General features: G+C 41.5%; 1 protein-coding gene and 1 long non-coding RNA gene across 2 annotated transcripts in view; one reads left to right on the top strand and one right to left on the bottom strand.

Annotated features, from left to right (window-relative positions):
• The window catches only part of SLC35F1 (solute carrier family 35 member F1), a 425,474-nt gene that overhangs the window by 355,523 nt on the left and 46,537 nt on the right, over nt 1-23,414 (top strand). Inside the window, exons 4-6 of the mRNA XM_081530916.1 lie at nt 11,659-11,818; nt 19,884-20,040; nt 22,199-22,251. Coding sequence (XP_081387042.1) covers nt 11,659-11,818; nt 19,884-20,040; nt 22,199-22,251 — 370 coding nt within the window. The remainder of the gene's footprint in view (nt 1-11,658; nt 11,819-19,883; nt 20,041-22,198; nt 22,252-23,414) is intronic.
• Nucleotides 11,157-14,744, bottom strand: LOC145521976 (uncharacterized). The gene is made up of 2 exons (XR_014065818.1): nt 14,296-14,744; nt 11,157-11,996 (listed from the first exon to the last, which is right to left on the bottom strand). It is a non-coding gene; the product is annotated as an uncharacterized LOC145521976 (long non-coding RNA).

The following is a 23,414-nucleotide window of genomic DNA, read 5'->3' as shown; positions in this document are numbered from 1 at the left end:
TGAGTAAGGGAAGGACTGCGATGTCTCTGCCCAGTTCAGAAACAGGGGATGTGTTTTTGAGCGATTTTGATGGTGTTTGGGGAACAGAACCCAGACTGCCCTGAGTTGAGGGGTTAAATGGATTTCAAAGAGATGGAGACCATGGCTGAATGCTGAATGCTGAATGCTCAGGCTGAATGCCTTCTCAAGAGGTTTGGCATGAAAGGAAGTCAGAGTTGGGTGAGAACCAAAGGGTACCTAGAAAATGGAAATGGGAGAGCTAAGGACTGAACCTCAAACACACCAACTATGAGGAACAGAAAGAATAAAATGAGCCCACAAGAAGTCAGACGGAAGTGCCAGAGAGGGAGGAGGAAAAAGAAACAGGAAAGAAGGGGACTCAAGGACACAGTAGTTAATAATGCCAAATGCTGCAGAAAGGGTTAGTCCAAACTGAACGTGTAGTGAAGCTTTGGTCATCATGGCAAAGGCCATTATCTGTATCGATGCAGCTTGAGGAGTGGATGGGGCCCAGATACAAGAAACAGACTGTAGATTAATTTTTCAGGAAGCCTGGCTGTGAAGAGGGAAAGATAAATAGCTACAGAGCAATTGGGCATTGAAGGTGAGACTGGGGCATGTCTATATGGTGAAGGAAAACAGACAGCAGCGAGGGAGGGATGAAGACCCAAAAGGAACGCAGGGAGAAAGGGTCCTAAAGAACAGAGGGCAGAATCTCCTTCAGTGCCAGGCAAGTCCTTAAGGAAAGACACTGGCTGTGAACTGGCAGAAAGACTTGTGTGTTTATTGACAGTTGTCTACTTGAATCTCCATATAGAGTGTTTGGGTCATGCCCAGCACCTGTAACAATGCTGAGCAAGCAGTAAGCAATAAATAAATACCTGCTGACTATAGCCCATCAGGATCCTCTGGTGGAATTCTCCAGGCAAGAATACTGGAGTGGGTAGCCATTCCCATCTCCAGGGGGATCTTCCCAACCCAGGGATGAAACCCAAGTCTCCTGCATTGCAGGCAGATTCTTTACTGTCTGAGCCACCAAGGAAGCCCAGTGACAAGTATAAGGTAATGAAAATCTGACTTCACCTTTTTTTAAATAAAACTTGGAATAGTTGAATTAGACCTAGAGATAGACCCCAAAAGGTACAAGATTCTTTCCTCTGGCTTTTGAAATGGTTTCTCCCTGCTGTTTTAATGCTGGAAAGAATCACAAGTAATGTAAAATTAATGGGGAATTAATATTTTATCAGAAAACGTTCATTTCCTTCAATATGTGCTTTGAAATGTGTACTTTCTTTAATGTTATTGTTCATGTTCTTATGTTCATGAATTCCATAAATAAGAAATACGAGTTCATAGTGCTTGCATGACTTAAGGCAAGCACTTCTCCAAAAGCTCTCAAGATAGCTACACAGTATCAGAAACCCATCACTAAAAAGAAATGATTCTGATTCTCATATACTTTTCATATACCTTTCACCTTCTTTCGTATGAAAAATGCAGACAACTAGTGATTATTTTTTCAGTACTCTAGGAGTCTGCCTCTCTCCTAGAGTGCTCTCAGCATAAGAGAGAACATACAAACCTGCTCGATCGAGTTAAGGTTGACCCAGCCTAGACTGCTTTTATAAGAACTGGATCTTATGTACTTTCTGCTTCACCTAGAGGGCTTCCCTGGTGGATCAGATGGTAAAAAATCTGCCTGCAATGCAGGAGACCTGGGTTCGATCCCTGGGTTGAGAAGATCCCCTGGAGGAGGGCATGGAAACCCACTCCAGTATTCTTGCCTGGATAATCTCCATGGACAGAGTCCATGGGGTCGCCAAGACTTGGACACGACTGAGCGACTAAGCACAGCACTGCACCTAGACCTTGACTGCTTAAGCTCACTCTGTGGGAGAAGGGCAGACCTGGGACCACATTCTGGCTCTGACTCTATTATGGGGCTTCAAGTAAGTTACCTGTTCTCTTCAGCACTCTGTTTTCTCATCTGTAAAATGGGGAAAAAGAACTGGCCTTGCACCTATGGTATATGGTAGTTCAGTTCAGTTCAGTTCAGTCTCTCAGTCATGTCCGACTCCTTGCAACCTCATGAATCGCAGCACACCAGGCCGCCCTGTCCATCACCAACTACCAGAGTCTACCCAAACCCATGTCCATCGAGTCGGTGATGCCATCCAACCATCTCATCCTCTGTCATCCCCTTCTCCTCCTGCCCCCAATCCTTCCCACCGTTAGGGTCTTTTCCAGTGAGTCAGCTCTTCGCATGAGGTGGCCAAAGTATTGGAGTTTCAGCTTCAACATCAGTCCTTCTAATGAATACCCAGGACTGATCTCCTTTAGGATGGACTGGTTGGATCTCCTTGCAGTCCAAGGAACTCTCAAGAGTCTTCTCCAACACCACAGTTCAAAAGCATCAATTCTGCAGCGCTCAGCTTTCTTCACCATCCAACTCTCATATCCGTACATGACCACTGGAAAAACCATAGCCTTGACTAGACGGACCTTTGTTGGCAGAGTAATGTCTCTGCTTTTAAATATGCTATCTAGGTTGGCCATAACCTTCCTTCCAAGGAGTAAGCGTCTTTTAATTTCATGGCTGCAGTCGCCATCTGCAGTGATTTTGGAGCCCCCAAAATAAAGTCTGACACTGTTTCCACTGTTTCCCCATCTATTTCCCATGATGTGATGGGACCAGATGCCATGATCTTAGTTTTCTGAATGTTGAGCTTTAAGCCAACTTTTTCACTCTCCTCTTTCACTTTCATCAAGAGGCTCTTTAGTTCTTCACTTTCTGCCAGAAGGGTGGTGTCATCTGCATATCTGAGGTTATTGATATTTCTCCCGGAAATCTTGATTCCAGCTTGTGTTTCTTCCAGCCCAGCGTTTCTCATGATGTACTCTGCGTATAAGTTAAATAAGCAGGGTGACAATATACAGCCTTGACGTACTCCTTTTCCTATTTGGAACCAATCTGTTGTTCCATGTCCAGTTCTAACTGTTGCTTCCTGACCTGCATACAGGTTTCTCAAGAGACAGGTCAGGTGGTCTGATATTCCCATCTCTTTCAGAATTTTCCACAGTTTATTGTGATCCACACAGTCAAAGGCTTTGGCATAGTCAATAAAGCAGAAATAGATGTTTTTCTGGAACTCTCTTGCTTTTTCGATGATCCAGCGGATGTTGGCAATTTGATCTCTGGTTCCTCTGCCTTTTCTAAAACCAGCTTGAACATCTGGAAGTTGTAGGCATTCGGTAAATGTTAATTCCTTGCTTTCTGCTTTTAGAATCCAGTTTGACAGTCAGAGCTTGTTTTTAAATCTGATTAAAGCTCTAGTGATGCTCACTTGTAGGAGTTTTTCCTGTGGGAAAGCTCTACTCTCACCCAAGAAAGATTTCCATCCAGCAGAGCTAGAGAGCATGTGTCTTCCTAATTTTCTGCATCTTCCAGTGCTTGTCCCAGGTTTTTAGGTGACCACCAGAAGATACAGGCCTCCCTGGTGGCTCAGACAGTAAAGAATCTGCCTGCAATGCAGGAGACCTGGCTTTGATCCCTAGGTTGGGAAGATGCCCTGGAGATGGCTACCCAGTCCAGTATTCTTGCCTGGAGAATTCCATGGACAGAGGAGTCTGACAGGCTACAGTCTATGGGGTCTCAAAGAATCGAACTCTGACTAAACAACTAAAGAGACGCTCCAGTGATCACCTAGATTTTTAGTGCATGGTAGTGTCTTTCTTTTGTCTTTAGAGTTGAAGCTGAAAAAGTAAAATAAGATATTTTAACAAGTAGGAAGTTCTGATGAATTACACACAAAAAACCCCATAAAATTCACACATTGAAACAAGAAAGTTTGGTGAAATCTCTAAATTCTGAAAATAGGACATTTGCTGGAAAATGACTGTCATATAGTCATCATAATGACACATTCTATTAGTTCAAATCTCCTGGGCAACTTGATGGAAACATGGCTTCATCCATTATGGACATTTTAAGGCAGTAAAACCTAAACATTAAATCCTAAGATTTGGGGTTAGTTCGAGTCGAGGTGTTATGAATACAATAGCTCTGGAAAGAAAAAAATCTGGTGGAGGTGGAGTGGGTCAGGGCATCTACCAGAGAAGTCTGTTCCAGATGAAAGATACTGCTCTCTGCAACTGTATTTGGGTTTTCAAATGCTTCTGGCCTGGCTGCATGTCGAGGCCACTGAATCAAATGGTTCTTGATTGCGTATGAGTGTGCATTTCCCAAATTATATTCCGCTCTCTTCAGCTGGACTGTCAGCCAAAAGAGGACTTTTGTTGTGTGTGTGTTACTGAAGTTTGTCTTTTTTAAGATCCTTCCCTGTTAACGATTCAGTTTTACTCACCGGAGATGAATTTATAATATACATCACTTTTAGAAACACAAGAGGATTGCCAATTAGGAGCAGAGGCAGGGAGAGAGGAGATGTTCTCTTTCCTGGAATCACCTACCAGTTGCCTCAGGTTTAGCCTCTGACAGCTGGGCCGTGAGGAGGGCGCGGAGCCCTGTGCAATGCCGGAGGGGAGCATTAATGAGGAGCTGAAGGCGGGTGGAGGAGTCTCTTTTGGGCAGAGAGAATTAGAAAGAGGGGTGAGGTCACCTCCTCATTATGCTCTCCTGGAATGGGAGCAGTTGGGTATCGGGACATTTTTGTATGACTTTTTGTTTTTTAAAACCATTTGCTTCCTTAGAGAAAGACTGATCTGACTCTTGTAGATTTTTTACACTCTCATAACAGGTGTTGTTTTATGTATTTTGAAAGTACTATATGCACACGAGAGGAAATTTGGAAACCACAGAGAATTGGGGGGAGGTGTGAAGACTCAGTGATCCTATTCAAAGATAGCCATTATTAACATTTTATTTGTATAGGTTCGATTTTCTTCTTCCAGAGATTGTTATGCCTAATACTATGATATGTAGATTTTCAATCAATAACTTTTACGTGAAGATAGATGTCACCCAAACCAAGTGGTGGTAAGGAAGGAATGTCGAGGGACTTTTCTCTTCTCCCCATCATACCACCCAGGAGGCCAGGGGAGACATCCATTCCCTTCCGATGCTGGGACACTGGAAGAAATCTCTTCCTCTCTCCCCATTCCTTCTTGCTCCAACCCAGATGGGAAATAGCTAATTCAGTATCCAGTGGGGGACTTTACCACTTGGTGGGGTTGTTATGCCTTAAAGGTAAACAAAAAAGAAGAAACAAGCTGTCTTCAAAGTGTTTCATTTTTGCCTGCTTTATGGATTAGTAAGAACTGTTCTTTGCTGGAAGGACCCCTGAGACAGGGTCCAAGACTTGAGGGCCCTTTACTACAATATATCTGCCTAAGAAAGTTTGCATGCATGCTCAGTCGCTGCAGTCATGTCCGACTCTTTGCAACCCCTGTGGACTGTAGCCCACCAGATGCCTCTGTACATGGGATTCTTCAGGCAAGAATACTGGAGTGGGTTGCCATGCCCTCCTCCAGGGGATCTTCCTGTCCCAAGGACTGAACCCAAGTCTCCTGTGTTGCCTGCATTGGAGGCGGATTCTCTATCACTGAGCCACCTGGGAAGCCCATAAGAAATTTTAGGCTAAATTAAAATCGGAGTGGGAGACAGGAGGCAACACTGCTTCTGTAATCCCAAGTCTAAAGTTAATAAGGGGGGGGGGGGGGTCTCATCTCTACTTAGTTCCTTGCATCTCTTAGGTGAACTATGTGAAATTGTCAATATTGAAATAGTCATTTTTTTTACCTACAAAAATGACCGTTCCAAATGGATCAAGCTATTATTTCCTGCCAGATAGAATCCAAAGGTGAGGAGACATGACCACAAGCATCCAATGTTAAAGAAAAAAACAGTACATGGAGCAATTTAGACCCAAAATACAGCCTCTAAATATAGACATTTTATCAGAATGAAAACATAATGCTATTTCTCAGCTTTTCTGAAGATATTTAAGGGTCATATTTTGATGATAAGTTACAAGCCATGTTGAGTTTTTACATCTATAAGTACAAAATGGGAATACCTATTTTTAATTTGCAAAGCAATTCTTTCATCTTAGTTTGTATTTGTCTGCTAATTGTGGACAGGTAAGTTAGCCCCTTAAGTAGTAAGTAGTAAGTGGACAAGTAAGTACTTACTAAGTAGTAAGTAGTTACTAAGTAGTAAGTGGACAAGTAGGTAAAATAAATAAGGAGTCCATCCTAAAGGAAATCAGTCCTGAATATTCATTGGAAGGGCTGATGCTGAAGCTGAAGCTCCAATACTTTGGCTACCTGATGTGAAGAACTGACTCACCAGAAAAGACCCTGATGCTGGGAAGGATTGAAGGCAGGAGGAGAAGGGGACATCAGAGGATGAGATATTTGGATGGCATCACCAACTTGATGGTTATGAGTTTGAGCAAACTCCAGGTATTGGTGATGGACAGGGAGGCCTGGCGCGCTGCAGTCCATGGGGTTGCAAAGAGTCAGACACGACTGAGCAACTGAACTGAACTGCTAACTTCCTGGAAGAAAAATGCAATATGCATCCATAGTTTTTTAAAATGTATACTTTGTGTGTGTGTGTTAGTCACCTAGTCATGTCAGACTCTGTGACCCCATGGACTGTAGCCCGCCAGGCTCCTCTGTCCATGGAATTCTCCAGGCAAGAATACTGGAGCCCACTCCAGGGGATCTTTCCAACCCAGGGTTCAAACACAGACCACCTACCTTGTAGGCAGATTCTTTATCATCTGGGCCACAAGGGAAACTCAAACTTTAACTCTGTAATTTCCAGCTAGGAATCTATCCTAAGGAAATATTTAAGACTACCAAGCTCAAATAATAATCTTGGTATTATCATAATGACTTCAGAGAATTTGTCAGCCACTAAGCATGGAGTGCCTCAGTATCTCATCAATAGAATCAGATAACTTGGGGTCATAGACCTTACTGGCAGGTATCACTTAAGGATTACTGACATAGAAGAGCAAAACTAGCTTGTACCTTTAGAGGGGAATGATACTATATAAATCTAAGAGGTAATGAACTTCTCTTTCTAAAGTTCTTCACGTTCTTTGAGATTTTTCAGAGTGTAATATGATTATGAAATAGTATTCATTTGTTTATTTTTTGGTATTGATATTTTATAATTTCCTTTTGGATATAGAAATGTATGCAAAGAAAGGTAAATCTACTAGTTTTTCACTTCTTTTTCTGCTTTAACAGTCCCAGTCGTGAGCATATGTTACAATGCTGCTCTCTATTATTACTCTAACAACCACTTTGCTAAGGAGTTAAGCTACCAGAAATCTATTGGAAAATTATTTTGTCAGTATGTTTTATGCGATAAAGCCACAGGGGAAAAGTTGGAGCTAAAAATCGCTAAAAAATAATAGCCTGTTTACTAACAGCAACTCCCAAATGTATCTTTTTTTCTCTCTCTAGTTACAGATACAGTGGTGTGATCTCCCACCTGTAGCAATTTCTGTCACTGACCTTCATTAAAATATGGTTTAAAAAATCAGGAGAGGACTGTCTCTGGTATCAGCCATTTGAGTGACCTGGAGCATGTCACTTCACGTCTTGAAACTTCTGAATCCTGTTTTTAAATAAAGGATTCTGTGATTCTAAACTGGGGAGATACTGCCTCCAAGGGCACTTGTAAATGTGTGCTGTGTGCTAAGTCACTTCAGTCGTGTCCAACTATTTGTGACCCTATGGATTGTAGCCTGCCAGGCTCCTCTGTCCATGGGGTTCTCCAGGAACACTGGAGTAGATTGCCATGCCTCCTCCAGGGGATCTTCCTGACCCAGAGATCAAACTTGCTTCTCTTATGTCTCCTGCATCGGCAGGCAGGTTCTTTACCACTAGGGCCACCTGTATAGGAACATTTTTTTTTTAGGAGCACTTATTTTTAGTGGTCCCCAATTTTCCATGATCATCAAGATGGCAGAGCAGAAGGACCTGTGCTCATCTCCTGCAAGAATACCAAAATTGCAACTAGCTGCTCAACATTTAGGCCATAATGATGCCACCCTTATGAAAGAAAGCAAAGAGGAATTAAAGAGCCTCTTGATGAAGGTGAAAGAGGAGAGTGAAAAAGCTGGCTTAGAACTCAACATTGAGAAAACTAAGATCATGGCATCTGGTCCCATCATTTCATGGCACATAGGTGGGGAAACAATGGAAACAATGACAGATTTTATTTTCTTGGGCTCCAAAATCACTGCAGACAGTGACTGAAGCCATGAAATTGAAAGACCCTTGCTCCTTGGAAGAAAAGGAATGACAAACCTAGATAGCATATTAAAAAGCAGAAACATTACTTTGCCTACAAAGGTTCATATAGTAAAAGCTGTGGTTTTTCCAGTAGTCATGTATGGATATGAGAGCTGGACAATAAAAAAGGCTAAGTGCCAAAGAATTGATGTTTTCAAACTGTGGTGTTGAAGACTGTTGAGAGTCCCTTGGACTGCAGGAGATCAAACCAGTCGATTCTAAAGGAAATCAACCCTGAATATTCATTAGAAGGACTGATGCTGAAGCTGAAGCTCCAATACTTTGGCCACCTGATGTGAAGAGCCTACTCATTGGAAAAGACCCTGATGCTGGGAAGGATTGAAGGCAGAAGGAGAAGGGGACAACAGAGGATGAGATGGTTGGGTGGCATCACTGACTCAATGAGCAGGAGTTTGAGCAAACTCTGGGAGATGGTGAAGGACAGGGAAGAATGGACCCCAGTCCATGGGATCACAAAGAGTTGGATAAGACTGAGAGACTGAACAACAACATTTTTAGTGATCAGAGCCCAGGGATGCTAAATGCCTTGCAGAGAGCATGGGGCCGTCCTGCAAAACAAAGAACTGTCCTACTCCCAATGCCGGAAGCAGCCTGGATTACCTCTAATGTCCCTTCTGATAGTCAGTGATACCAAGTGCCTATCCATTCTTTGGTTCGTTAGTCACCCATTATTGAACCCTACTGTATGCTTGGCACCAAGGTTCCCAGCTGAAATGTCCCAGAAACTCTGGCTTGTACTGTAGTATTCTTTTGTCTTCTCTTCTTTCTAAAAGTCCTCCCTACCCATAGGACCAACTGACACTCACAAGTACAGATTTTTCAGCTCAGCTCATTAAGGGGACAGATGCCAGGACTCATTGAGTGCTTTGGGATTTCTGATGACACTGAGAACCAGAAAAGCTCACTTGAGCCCTCCTCAAAGACTAGATAATGGCCTGGTTTGCCGTCCATTATTCAAGCATGGAAGCCTTCAGCTTCACTGACTGAGGGCTTCCAGCCAGATAATGAAATCCCATTTGTGGAGCATGCAGCTAGATATTTTAACCGTTGAGTCAATCATTTCTAATTTTTAAAGCAAAACACTAACTGTTTTATGCCCAGTGAAGAGTTTTCACTGGCAAACTCAAATTTCCTAATAAATGGTATTTGAGGCCAGTTGTAAAACTTGCCTTAAGAGCATTTTGTCACATCAAGTAGTTATCATTAACTTGACAATTAAGTGTGCAATGAGGGACCGTATGCTGGAGTGCCATCCTACCAGCTTTCACCCCTGTGCCAGAGTATATGACCTCTGGGCTCAGCCCCTCATCCATTGTGGTGCAGCTCAGTATTATCATTTCCCAGTAACCTCAGGGACAACTTACTCTTCTGACTGCTCTCTCCATTCTGCAGAGGGGATGACTGCAACACAGAGAAGCATGAGGGTCTGTCCAGGTCACAAAAAGCTTTATGGACAGTGACGATCCCAAGTGTTGTTTACAGTGCCTGAAAGCTATTCTGATGGTCAGGGGTGCTTAGGAAATACACAAACATTTTTCAGCCTTTAATGAATCTTGGAGACCCCATTTTGATGTTACTGATTATTAAAAATCCTTGTATGTATTTGTTCAGTAACTATTATGGGACATTTCTCATGAGCCCAGCATTACTCTGAGTGCTAGAAATCTAGTCCTGCTCTCAGGGACCTCCAGACTAGTGGGGAAGTCAGACATTATGGTAATAATTCCATATTAATTATGAATTATTATAATTGACACTGTAAAGGAGAGGTATAGAATGCAAGGTAATCATTCACTAGAACCTGACCTAGCCTGGGGACCCTAGAGGCTGTTTGAGGAGGCAGTATATAGGTGTGGGCCTGAAGAAGGAGGCAGGTCTTCAAGAATTGGTTGGAGCATTCCAGAAGGAAGGAGATGCATGAATGAAGACCCTGAGGCAGGAAGGAAGGGCTTGCTCCAGGTGGGAGAGGATGCTAGCCCAGTCTACGTGGCAGAAGTGATAAGAGTAGATTTGAGAGGTTGTTTAGAAGATGAGCTGACAGACTTTGGTGATCCACAGGATGTAGACAGTAAGAAGGAAGGACTGTTGGTTTGTGATCCATAGGATGTAGACAGTGAAAGGGAAGGGGTATTAGTGACCACTGCCCTGGATCTGGCTACTGGGTGGTAGGGTGACCTGTTTAGGATTCTAGCAGAGGAGCAGTACTGGGCCATGAGACCGGATCACCAGTTCCTCATTTTTCTTGTTTAGTACATGGAGTCTGGAGTCCTGGGGGCCATCCATGAGTCTAATGAGACGTTACCTCTCATGGAGTGTCCAGAGGTCACTTCTTACCAGAAGGTGGTAGAGACAACCAGCTCTGTGGAGTCCAGAGCATCGTGTTTGGAAGCAGGGCACAGACTGGAATTGGGGCCCTCAGAATTTATAAAATGCTTTCACATGGGTTATTTTCAAACTTCACAATGATCTTTAGAGATAGTCTTTATTTATACTAACAAGAAATTGAGGCTTCCTGAGTTGGTGGTTTGCCCAAGGTCACACTGCTCTAAATAAGGATTTAGTACTCAAATTTAGGTCTTTTGGCTCCCAACACAGGGGTCTTCTCATTTCATCAGATTCTTACTACATGATCAGGAACAAACTCTCCACCATCTCTTAGGGCTTCCTTGTCAGATGGAATCTCACTATTTGTGCAAAATATATAAGAAATGAAATCAAAGATTTCTTAATACTCTTTCTTTTCTCGCTCTCCTTTTTTACTTTTTTTTTTTTTACAGTATCTTTTAAGTATTTGTAAACTTTTGAGACTAATATTTGTATTTATATTTAGGGTTTTTTCCTATAAAGAGTGACAGATTAAAACAGATTAAAGTAATTTTTATTGGTAGTGGGGAGAAAGCTCCGGGAGAAATTAAGTTCAACTTCTGTCTAGATCCTAATAGTTTATAGATTAGTATAAGACCACTGCCCCTTCACCTCCCATTTCCACATCTGCTTCCAGAGTTCTGGGACCATCTAAAATGGCTCCGTCTATTCTCCCCTGAGTGTCTCCATGGAGTGAGCCTGTGTGCTAAGGAAGATAAAAGTTGAGCTGCCCTGACACCGTAGGGGCAGGAGAATCTTCACCACCAGCCTGTCTTACTGATTCGCCTTCTCCCCTTTTCTTCAAGGCTTGGGTTTAAGTAAAGTTCATGTCATTTGTTTCAGAGTCTGTTTTAACTGCAGCAGTCCTGGGTCTTCCCCAAAACTCAGATTCAGGGGCAATGTCCTCTCTGCAGAGAGAAGTCATTTTTCCAAGTTTCCGTTGTATGGAAAGCTTCCCTCTGAACTCCCTACTGTTGTTTCCCTCCCTCCCTGCTGTAGCTCCTGGACTGCTTTGTGATCCCGGTGGTGATCTTGCTCTCCTGGTTCTTCCTGCTGATCCGGTACAAGGCTGTACATTTCATCGGCATCGTTGTCTGCATCCTGGGAATGGGCTGCATGGCGGGCGCCGACGTGCTTGTGGGCAGGCACCAGGGAGCAGGTGAGTCTCCAGTCCGCCAGGTTACTTACCTCTGTGGGTGAGCCCGAGGAATGACATGGGACGTTTGTGGCTCATGGTGCAAACCAGGAACCTGGGCGCCCTATAGTCTGTGTCCTTCCCTCGTTTGTTCCCTTACACCCAGGAGAATGGCACATCGGAGGTGCTTCAGATATGTTTCCTGAGTGAACAAAGGAAGCAAAACACAGCTTTCATGCCCATTCTACAGGAATTCAGAAACATTCAGACTGTATTTAAAGCTGGGAGTCATGACCCACTTGGAGCATGTGCTGGAGGCTAAAGCTGCCTGTCCCAGACCAGCTGTTAGAGACAGTTTCAGTGGGTCAGGCCATTCCTGAGCCACCGGGACCATCCCCACACCCCACCTGCCTATGCCTTCTCTCCCAAGTCAGAGAAAGACTGAGCTTTCAAATTACTAGGTGAAGCTAGTCATATAGGCTTACGAGTGGTTACTTAAACTTTGAAGACTAGATTAGGAATACTCGATATTTTTGTGAGGGAGAGTGAAGTTCAATCTGCTCATGCATCCTTTTTGTTGGTTTGTTTGTTTGAGGGGAGGGCTTTGGGTAGCAGTCCCTGGTGGCTCAGATGGTAAAGAATCTGCCTGCAATGCAGGAGACCTGGGTTCGATCCCTTGGTTGGGAAGATCCCCTGGAGAAGGGCTACCCACTCCAGTATTCTTGCCTGGAGAATTCCATGGACAGAGGAGCCTGGCAAGGTACTGTCCATGGGCTCGCAAAGAGCTGACATGACTGAGGACTAACACTTTCACTTTCACAGGTAATTACCTTGTAGACCTACATGGTAAGCTTCAATGTTTACTCATCAAAGCTACGGTCTTCTGGGGGACGCTGATCCAGAATGCTTTCTAGAGGATCACTTTTTTTTTTTTTTTTTGGCAAAGTAATATCTCTGCTTTTATTTTATTTATTTATTTATAAATTTATTTATTTTAGTTGGGGGCTAATTACTTTACAATATTACAATAGAGGATCACTTTTAAAGCGGTGTATTTCTTTAAAACATACTCCAGATCCTCAAGCTACAGAAAGCTTCAGGGGGCAGGAAAACAAAAACAATGTTCTTTGTCAGCATCAGGAACAGGATAAAAAGTACAGCTCTGTCGGTTTGGAATTGCCTTTTCCTTGACGGAATTAAGGATAAAAAGTTAAAATTGGGACATTTCTCTCTGAGACTAGGTAATAGGAAATATGTGAAATGAGCATCATTTATGTTTTTAAGTTGCACCATAGAATTTTTTGGCTGAAAGGGACATTGTCTGGCAGCCCTGTATTTAACACACAAAAAATGCCAAGACACAGAGAAGCCAAGCGAGCTGCCCGAGGTCACACAGCTGAGACTAGAACAGGCTTCCTTCCCTCTCCCACATTGCTGGGAACTGAAGGGATAACACAGAGCAAAAGAGCAGTCTGTATCCCTTCCAAATGCTGCTAAAACACAGCGTCATCAGTCCCCACTGCAACAGATGCGCTAAAAACACACACACCAGCTCTTCCCAGATTCTCTTCTATGAAATAGTGTTCCGTGGGATATTGATAGATATTACATGAAAAGGCTAGTTTTTGCTGTATTTCCATCATGGTCCCAATGTAGATCATCTCTTTGAGCCAGTGAGACAGTATTTTTATCTGATACAACGTGGCTAGTTGTCATAAAGCCACAATTGAATTACCCTTTCTCAGCTTTGCTTGAACTGTGTAAGCACAGACTAAGCAACAGGTGCTCTTATTTATGAAAATTTTGCTCTGCTGAACCCTCCCCATTCGCCCTGGCCATCTTTTTGCATCATAGTCAAGGAAGACAATTGTCATGATAAATCTGCGATTAAGCCCAGAATGTTAAACTGACTTGAGATGATTTCACTAGGTTGTATTCACTAATCCTGTAAAAAAAATTTTTTTTTTATTTGAAGTGAAGTGTTAGGAAAGGAATACTATTACACTTAAGAAAAAGAAAGTAAGTCCATTTGGGAGTCTTTCTAAAGTGGTCATTTTTTAAAAGAATGACACATGCGGGAGCAGTGTTTTATCTGTTGGTGTGACTCTGTTTAAGGCCTGTAGCTTTGTTCCTGTTGTAACATATGAAGGGCCAGTTTTAACAAAATTAAATTTTTGAGTACCATCCATGCTCACATAATGGTGCCCAAGTATACGGCTTGATGTTCTGAAGGCAGCCCAAATTTAGGACCCAAGGGCTCATTTTGTAAAACAATGATTGGACACATCTTATGTCTTTAAAAATATTAAATTATGCAGTAATTTAAGCTATCATATGAAATATTCTGAAAAGAGAAAATAACTCACTGGTTTTGAAGACAATATAAGCCTTATGTGCATCATTATCAAAAATGTTCCATTGGTTACCCTAACGGTAAGAGTTGGTTAAATTGCATTAATTAGCCAGGGTCAGAACTTTTGTAAAATCCTTCAAGCACTCACCAGAACTTGAATCAGGCATTCAACTTGATATAAATTTTCATGACTGTATCAATAGCTTTTTGCAGGAAAAGAGGATGACTGACTTAGTCCTTGTTATAGTGCTAGTCCATGGTTCTCCTTAGCTTGGGATTTTTCAAATTCTGTCCTCAAGGACTTTTTTTTTTGACTTGATCTGTTACCTTTTTATTTTATTTTTTAAACCTTCAATTTTGTATTAGGGTATAACCAATGAACAATGTTGTAATAGTTTATGGTGCATAGCAAAGGGACTCAGCCATACATATAACATGTATCCATTCTCCCCCAAACTCCCCTCCCATCCAGGCTGACACATAACCCTGAGCAGAGGTCCATGTGCTATACGGTAGATCAGTCCTCAAGGACTTTTGATATTGGCCGTGGAGACTGCCTTGGAGCCGGTGGAATGGTCTACAAAGTAGGACGGACACAAAAACACATTCCAGTTCTATGGTTGTCTTGGGAACAACTGATCATCTACTATAGGTGCTCCCAGGCTGAACTCAAAGGAAATGTCTTTTCCAAGTTTGTCAGTGAACTTCAGGGGGCCTAGTATGTGCATTCATTCTTTGCCACCTTCCTGTAGTGTCACAAGCCTCCTCTAAGAGACCAGCTCTGCATTTACTGATACCTGCGGGAAAGACATGCGAGAAAGTGGCTCTTGAGAATGTGATAGGTGTTGGAGGGTGTAAAAATGATTTAGTAATAAGGCCAAAGAGGTTTCTCTATGATATTTCTACTTTCCTTGGAAAATGTATGAATATATAATAAAAGAGAAGGTTAGAAAATAATAGGTTTAAGATTAAAACTCAATTAAAATAGATCTTTGTCATAAAATGTATTTCTTACTCTTCAAAATATCTCCTTTCTATCACAGTGCACTTATATTGCAGCTTATAGTTCACTTATCAAAGATGTTAGATAACATAATGACACTTTTCTTTATTACCAGATATAACTTTATATTTATTTCAAAAGAGAAAAAATATTTTCAAGGAATTAGATAATTAATCATAATTTTAGAAGGTGATAGTTTTATAGGTGCCAAGTACTTTCCTATGAATCATCTCATTTTATCCTCCTAATTAAGCAAAGAAAGTATTTTTATTCTCACTTTTGCAGTTGAAGAAATCACGACTCAGGGAAGATAAGAAATTTGTGCAAGGGCACACCACTACAAAATTGTGTCGTAGGATGTGAAATTTTTCAGCTATACCACTTAATACTTATTTCTCCATAATTGTGACTCTTGTAAAAAATTGTTCAATTGTACTATTGTTCAATTGTAGTAAATTAGGATGAATGACTGTCCCAGATTGTCCAGAATGGAGGTGTTTCCCAGATGTAGGACTTTGTGTGCTAAAGCCAAATGAGTCTCAGAGAAACAAAGCAGTTGGTTGCATTTAAAACTCAAAAATGTTTAGTGAGACGGCTTCATTTTCATTAATTTCATTAGTAGTCTTTCAACACTCTAGAATACTATGTTGTTGTTGTTCAGTCGCTAAGTCATGTCCAGCTCTTTGCCACCCAATGGACTGCAGCACGCCAGGCTCTTCTGACCTCCACTGTATCCTGGAGTTTGCTCAAATTCATATCCATTGTGACAGTGATGCTATCTATAATTCACCACTTATTCTTGAACTAATGGTAAGTAGTGATTTTAAATAACATTCCCTCTCTCTCTACTACACAGGCACAAGTATCCCTCCAAAAATAGTGTTTCTAGTACTTAATGAAAACTTTAATAAGGAAAACCAATTCTTGCAGAGCAATTATGACTAGGTTGATTAGAACCAAGACGCAATCCAAAATGAGAAATGGCCAACCCAATCTGACAGGTGGTGATTCAAAGAGAATGATTGATTCACTCTTTTTTTTTTTTAAATAAATTTATTTATTTTAGTTGGGGACTAATTACTTTACAATATTGTAGTAGTTTTTGCCATACATTGACATGAATCAGCCATGGGTTTACATGATTCACTCTTTTTAACCACCATTTAGTGAACACTTAATAAGTGCCAGATGATATACTAGGCATTTTACATTATTTTGCATTTTAAAAATCTTACAGACATTATTTTACAGTATCCTCACCATAACCTAATTTTAAAATAAGGAAACTCAAGTCAGAAAGACTCTATAGCTTGCCCATGTTTAACAAGTAATAAGTGATAGAGATGCAATTAGAATCCATGTCTACCTGAATTGAAAGATGTCATCGCCACTCAACATCTTTACCATGGGATGGAAAAAGAAAAACCTTTTCTGTCAGCTCAACTCATTCAAGCATTTATTGAGAACTTACAATGCGCCAGAATCTGTGCTAGGGACCACACAGAATATAAAACCAAGTAAGTCACAGTAGACCCTTCAACCCTACTGTGGAAGAAAACAGAGAGAAGGGAAGACTTGCAAGGTAACCAATAACAGACCTGAAGCAGAGTGCAGTGAGGGCCACACACAGGTACAGTTCAGTTCAGTTCAATCGCTCAGTCGTGTCCGACTCTTTGCAACCCCATGGACTGCAGCAAGCAGGCTTCCCTGTCCATCACCAACTCCTGCAGCTTACTCAAATTCACACAGGTACAAGAGTGTGAAATTCAGAGGAGACAAAGAAGGCATGGGCTTGAATGGACTTCTCATAATTTCAGATGTGTCCGTTTACCCCAAATCTGCAAATCATTATCACTCATTGTGGTTTCACTCATACATAAATGACGCATTTGCTAGATATAATTTTCCCTGTGAACATTCAGAAAAACTGACTCAACCATGTTAAATATCTATTGCATTAATAGGGCATGTTGTAATTTCCAGTTAACTACAAATTGTATTATATTAAACACTTCACTATATGATATGATAAAATCATGTCCTGGTTAGTTCAATTCTATTTAATCACCTAAAATTTCACACATGCTGTATGTGTAAGTATCTACTTTCAAATGATTTAAAAACTGATAAATACATTTACTGGTAAAATTTTAATAGATAGTATTTAATCATTTTGTCCCCAATAACTTAGGAAATACTTCTGAGCTTGCAGTTACACAACATTGTATCATTATTAACAAAAATTATGACTGTGAAAAATTGAAAGTATTGGGGAGTAGATGCCACATAGTCAAAGGCTTAACAGAATAGACCATAATGAAACAAATGTGGAGTTTGAAAAAGATTGGTGGGACTATTCATTGAAACAGTGCAGCCTCGTTTTAGGACTTTTACAAGCTGGACTGATGTTTCTCTAATTTCTATTAAAATGTTTCATTATAATTTAACTTTCCTGAATCCATTCATATAAAATAAATTTCATTAACCAACAATTCTATCAAGCAACATTTCCACACTGCGCTAATACAACAATCATTGAGATTTGTAGTAATGGCCCCATGTCACAAGATTCTGAAATGACTCCTTATTGAAAAGTGACTAAATCATGTTCATTATAATTTTATAATCTTAGTTGCTGCTAAGTAGCTTCAGTCGTGTCGTACTCTGTGCGACCCCATAGACGGCAGCCCACCAGGCTCCACCGTCCCTGGGATTCTCCAGGCAAAAATACCGGAGTGGGTTGCCATTTCCTTCTCCAATGCACAAAAGTGAAAAGTGAAAGTGAAGTGGCTCAGTCATGTCCGACTCTTCACGACCCCATGGACTGCAGCCTACCAGGCTCCTCCATCCATGGAATTTTCCAGGCAAGAGTACTGGAGAGGGGTGCCATTGCCTTCTCTGGTAATCTTAGTAATGGATGCTTTTTATTTTATTAGTTATTCCTCAAATGAACTCCTTAAAATTACGAGTTCTGTCATGATTTTCTAGTTGACACATAAAAAAGATTATTCAGTTTTGTAAGTTCATTTGTTTCATTTATTTTTAGATTCTACATATAAGGGATGTTATATGATATTTCTCCTCTGTCGTCACTCAGCAGACACTCTCTAGGTCCATCAGTGTTGCTGCATATGGCCTTATTTCATTCTTTTCAATGGCTGAGTAATATTCCATTGTGTATATATATATATATATATACCACATCTATCACAGCATTGTTAATCAGCTGTACCCCAATACAAAATGTTCTGGATGTTAAAAAAATAAAAATTAAATTAAAAAAGATTAATCAGGTTACTCTGGAACGGCAACATTCATTTCCCCAGAAGACGCACACAGGACACAGGCCTGAGGTTCCTTGGAGCCTCATCACGTTCTTGGGTCATCTACTCTCCAGGAGCCCAGTGAGGGCTGCCAGCCCTTGCTGATCCAGACTCTCAGCTCCATTCCCTTGAGAGTGACCCCAGCAAGCTCTCTGGCCTTTCAGGCTTTCTTCTCTCTCTGAGATCCTTACTAGGAGTGGAACTTGTCTCAGAAAAAGTGACACTAATTGGAGTCAGTATCCCTGGAGGTGACCACAGAGGCATGAGATCTCTCCCCAAACCCCACCCAGATTCTTTTATGTGAAACCTCTTTGTGGAGAGTACGCAGTGCTCCCAGCTATACAGAGATAATCTGGTTTTGCGGTTTTAGATTGTTCCAGCTAAGCTGGGAATGCAAGGCTACTCTAGGGTGAGTCTCTCTCTTAGAATCTCGCTGGACAGAGTCCCCTCCCCAGCTTGCACCTCTTCTGCCCCAGAACTTCACGTCTACTGAGTGCCCATGAGCCGACTACACAGGTCAGAGTTGGAGACCACTTGGGGCTGCTGATTCCCACTCTCCTTCCCTGGCTTCACACTTCCTGGAGTAGAAAGAGTTGGCCTAATTATAGGAAATAGTTGGGTACATAATTTATGAGAGATTGGACATAAACCAAAACTAGCCAAAAGTGAATTTAGAACAAATAGATACTTTTTATGAAAGAAGAAAAATATTTATGTGATAGCGAATTACATATATTTTCACTCTTCTGTTGCTTACTTTAGGGGAGTTGAAAATTTCAACCCATAGTTCATTTCAGACTATGGACTTTTCAACCCATGGACAGAAGACGTGGTACTCTTCAGAGAGGGTACAATCCAGAAGAAACTAGTCTCTTTCTTAGCTAGGGAAGACTTCTTATTGGGTAGACATAGCAACCTTTTCATATCACAACATATCTGAAGCGCACATAAACAGACTTTACTTAATCTCAGTAGGCAAAATACAGAACTTCTATAAAAATGTCAGCATATACTAATAATGTGTGTTAGTGCCTCAGTTATGTCTGACTCTTTGAGACTGCCAGTCTCCTCTGTCCATGAATTCTCCAGGCAAGAATATTGGAGTGGGTAGCTATTTCCTTCTCCAGGGGATCCTCCCAAACCTGGGATCCAACCCAGGTCTCCCTCATTGCAGGCAGATTCTTTACAGTCTGAGCCACCAGGGAAGCCTCAGAATAAGCACAGGAATCTGATTTTGCTGGGACCAAATTCTTGTTAGGATTTAATAAAGCTTCCTTTTTCTTTTTCTGTTCCTAGGGGAAAATAAGCTGGTGGGGGATCTCCTGGTCTTAAGCACAGGAATCTGATTTTGCTGGGACCAAATTCTTGTTAGGATTTAATAAAGCTTCCTTTTTCTTTTTCTGTTCCTAGGGGAAAATAAGCTGGTGGGGGATCTCCTGGTCTTAGGAGGAGCCACACTGTATGGTATCTCTAACGTTTGGGAAGAATACATCATCCGAACTCTGAGCCGAGTGGAATTCCTGGGAATGATTGGACTCTTCGGGGCATTTTTCAGTGGAATTCAGTTGTGAGTAAAAAATAACAAGAAATTCAGGCAGTTGATACTCTTAGAGTTTATTTTTTAAATGTTTTTCATTTAGGTTATGGCTGCTCACCTTATTTTGTAAAAATCGGAGCTAGAAACCTGTTACCAACCTCCCACATGAAATCTGAAAACTCAGTATCTTTATTAATAAATTTCTTCCAAACTAAATGAATTTTTAGTGAATTTATGTAATGGACTTTGAAGATAATTTATAAGAAAGCATTAAAAGTACATTGATTCTCTTAAACCAGCCAATGAGGCTTTATTAATACTTAGAGAAATAGGAAAACTAAGTGTCAATGCCATGATTTGATGCACTTCCAAAAAGGGGCATTCTGTTAACTAGTGACAACTAGTATACTAGTCTTTTACTAGTAACCACAACTAGAAAACTTAGAGTTTAAATTTGTCCTTTTGTAATTTCTTTTCTTTTATTGCTCATGGGTTTGCACAAGTGAACCATGTTTCAAATTCATTTCTTAGGGAATTTTCTGGCAGTCCCATAGTTAGGACTTTTCCTGCCATAGCCAGCGTTCAATCTCTGGTTGGGGAATTGAGATCTCTCAAGCCTTGTGGCTCAGCCAAAGAAAAAAACAAACACCAGCAACAACAAAAATTCATCTCTTAGAAACTTAGTGTTTCCATTTTCCTTAAATGGGTCAAGATATAACACAGGCATTCACTAAGCATCAAAAAGTCAGAAACAAGGAGCTTTTGGTAATTCTGGCATTGGAGTATATATGTCATCACTGACTAGGGCTCAGAAGTTGCTATGAGAATAAGTGTCAAGCAAAGCCTAATTTTTCATCAATAAAGGCCATGTATTTTAGCTTCACATAAGAGATAAAGAAGCATAACATATCCTCCTGTCTAATTTCAACAAATCCTATTTGCAAACTGAGTAATTCTGATTTTCACCACATCACTTTCTACAAGCAGGTTCTTTGTCATTGCGTCTGTGTCTGAAATTATTTAAGGAGGCTATTTTGGCATCACTTTAAATCTGTTTTACAAACAGGCTCTTTCCAAGAATTCTCCAAATTTTGGTGTCCTGAGATACAGGTGGGGAACTCCATAGCAAACAGGGCCAGGAGAGAGGAAGACTCTCTAAGACAGATTTATTTGGGATTCATTTTGAAAGCATGATGGCATTTTAAAGTTCCTAAATTTGGCACTTCAGCTTCATAAGAGGAAAAGAAATTGCCTGGTTCAACTGTTCATAACCAACATTTTGTAGATGAATGGCTGATTTTATGGATTATTATTCTTGAATCCAAAAAAAAGTATCTTCGGAGATCTAACACTCATTTGCTTCAGTTATAGACCATTATAACTGATGGAGCCCTTCAGAGACACTGCTGCCAAAATCGCAGAAGAGGCATATGAGTGTGTTTGGCAAATAGGTTACGTTAAGGGCACAATAAAACCAAAGTGACACAGGTGGAGGGAGCCACCCTCCCCTCCTGGTCCTCTTTCAGAACAGTGGTTCTCAGAGTGTAATTCTCTGACCAGCAGTACAAGCACCACGTGGGAACTTGTCAGAAATGCACATCCATGAGCCCCACCCTGATCTACTGAATCAGCCTCTGGAGGGATGGGGCCCAGGAAACTTTTTTTTTCAGACATTTTTTTGGGTTTATTATTTATTTTAATTTTGGCTGCGTTGGGTCTTCATTGTGGCACATGGGCTCAGTTGTATGTGGGATCTTGATTCCCTGGCCAGGGATTGAACTTGCATCCTTCGCATTACACGGCAGATTCTTAACCACTGGACCCCCAGGGAAGTCCCCAGGAAACTTTTTTTAACATCTTCTCCAGGTGGTATTTTTGTACATTGATGTTTGAGAAACACGGCCCTGGAGAGTGCTCAATCAGAAAACTGATTAAACTCGCAAGCCCAGAAATTTTCAAACCTCGCCATGTACTTTTGAGAAAGCATCTGAGCGAGAAGTAAAAGCTAGAGGCAGACTGGATGAGAAGGACGGTGGTGGGTCTGCGGGAACCAATCTTGCGCTGAGCCACAGTTATTTTTGGAATTCAATTGATTGCTTCACGATTTGTATAAATCTGGTTAGTGAACAACAACAACAAAAAAAGTAGGCCGCATTGCTCATCAGCTCTGCTTTCTTTCAATCCACAGAGCTATAATGGAGCACAAGGAGCTGTTGAAGGTGCCCTGGGACTGGCAAATAGGTAAGGGGTTTGCTCACCTGAGATGCTGTTTTTAGTAAACCAGAAAAATAACCTTTGGAGAGTGACTGGGGTGGTGCTGAGGCACCAACCGGGAAAAGACTTAGACTGCAGGGGACAAAAGAAAATGAAACCCCCCTTGTCACTTTCGGGACTCTCACCCGCTAGAGGAGACTGAACTGTATGATTCATAATGTTTCTTAAGTGAGCCTCTGCCCATGATCATCATCAAGATGCCATTAGTGTAGACACAGAAGTGTGTTTTTAGGTTAAAGACCAACCAGAAAGAAAAATGCCCCGATGTGCTGGTGGGACATAAATGACAGCAATTTGCTCCAGCTGAGAAACACAGAACTGATGCAATCATTAAAAGGGACACTTTACTAAAGGAAAAACAAAAACTGAACTTAACAAAAAGGCACAAAAGAAAACAATGTAATGGGCATTCTGAACCCATAAAAACCTTTTCAGAAGGGAGCAGTTTGCTCAAAAGACACGGTTAATTGATCTCCAAATGGACTCAGTGGAAAACACCAGACACGCTTTGAGCTACTTCACAGTCATCCAGGGCAGCTATGTGCCACCTGTTTCGAAAGTCACTTTTCTCTTAAAAAAAATCAGGACAAGGAGTTAAGATCCTAGGTGATGCTCTGATAATGATCACTCAGCAAGCCTTGGAAGGGACTGACATTTCACACCTTCAAATGTCAGGGAGGGAGCCCTGAAACCTCCCCTCAGTGTCCATACCAAGACACTTGGGTTCCAGCACCGAGCACGGAGGTTGGCTTATGGGGGTGCTTGGAAAATGCCTGCCCAATGAATGCAAATGGGACGTGAAAATACAGGTGGTTCGCTACCCCGAAGCGGACTGTTCGAGCCATCCCCAGCTTACGTGTGCTTTCATAGAACTAATGGTGGTGGTGGTGGTGGTTTAGTTGCTAAGTCATGTCTGACTCTTATGACCCCATGGACTGTAGCCTGCCAGGCTCCTCTGTCCATGGGGATTCTCCAGGCAAGAATACTGGAGTGAGTTGCCATTTCCTTCTCCGGGGGATCTTCCCGAACCTAGGAATACAAACTCAGGTCTCCTGCATTACAGGCAGATCCTTTACCGACTGAGCTACAAGGGAATGGCTCCCGTCAAATTCTGCTTCTCTGAACAAGGA

This window comes from Giraffa tippelskirchi, chromosome 9 (genome assembly GCF_054371585.1).
Source record: "Giraffa tippelskirchi isolate mGirTip1 chromosome 9, T2T-mGirTip1v1.2.pri, whole genome shotgun sequence".
Classification (NCBI taxonomy): Eukaryota; Metazoa; Chordata; class Mammalia; order Artiodactyla; family Giraffidae; genus Giraffa; species Giraffa tippelskirchi.
This window is presented reverse-complemented; position numbering and strand designations above follow the sequence as displayed.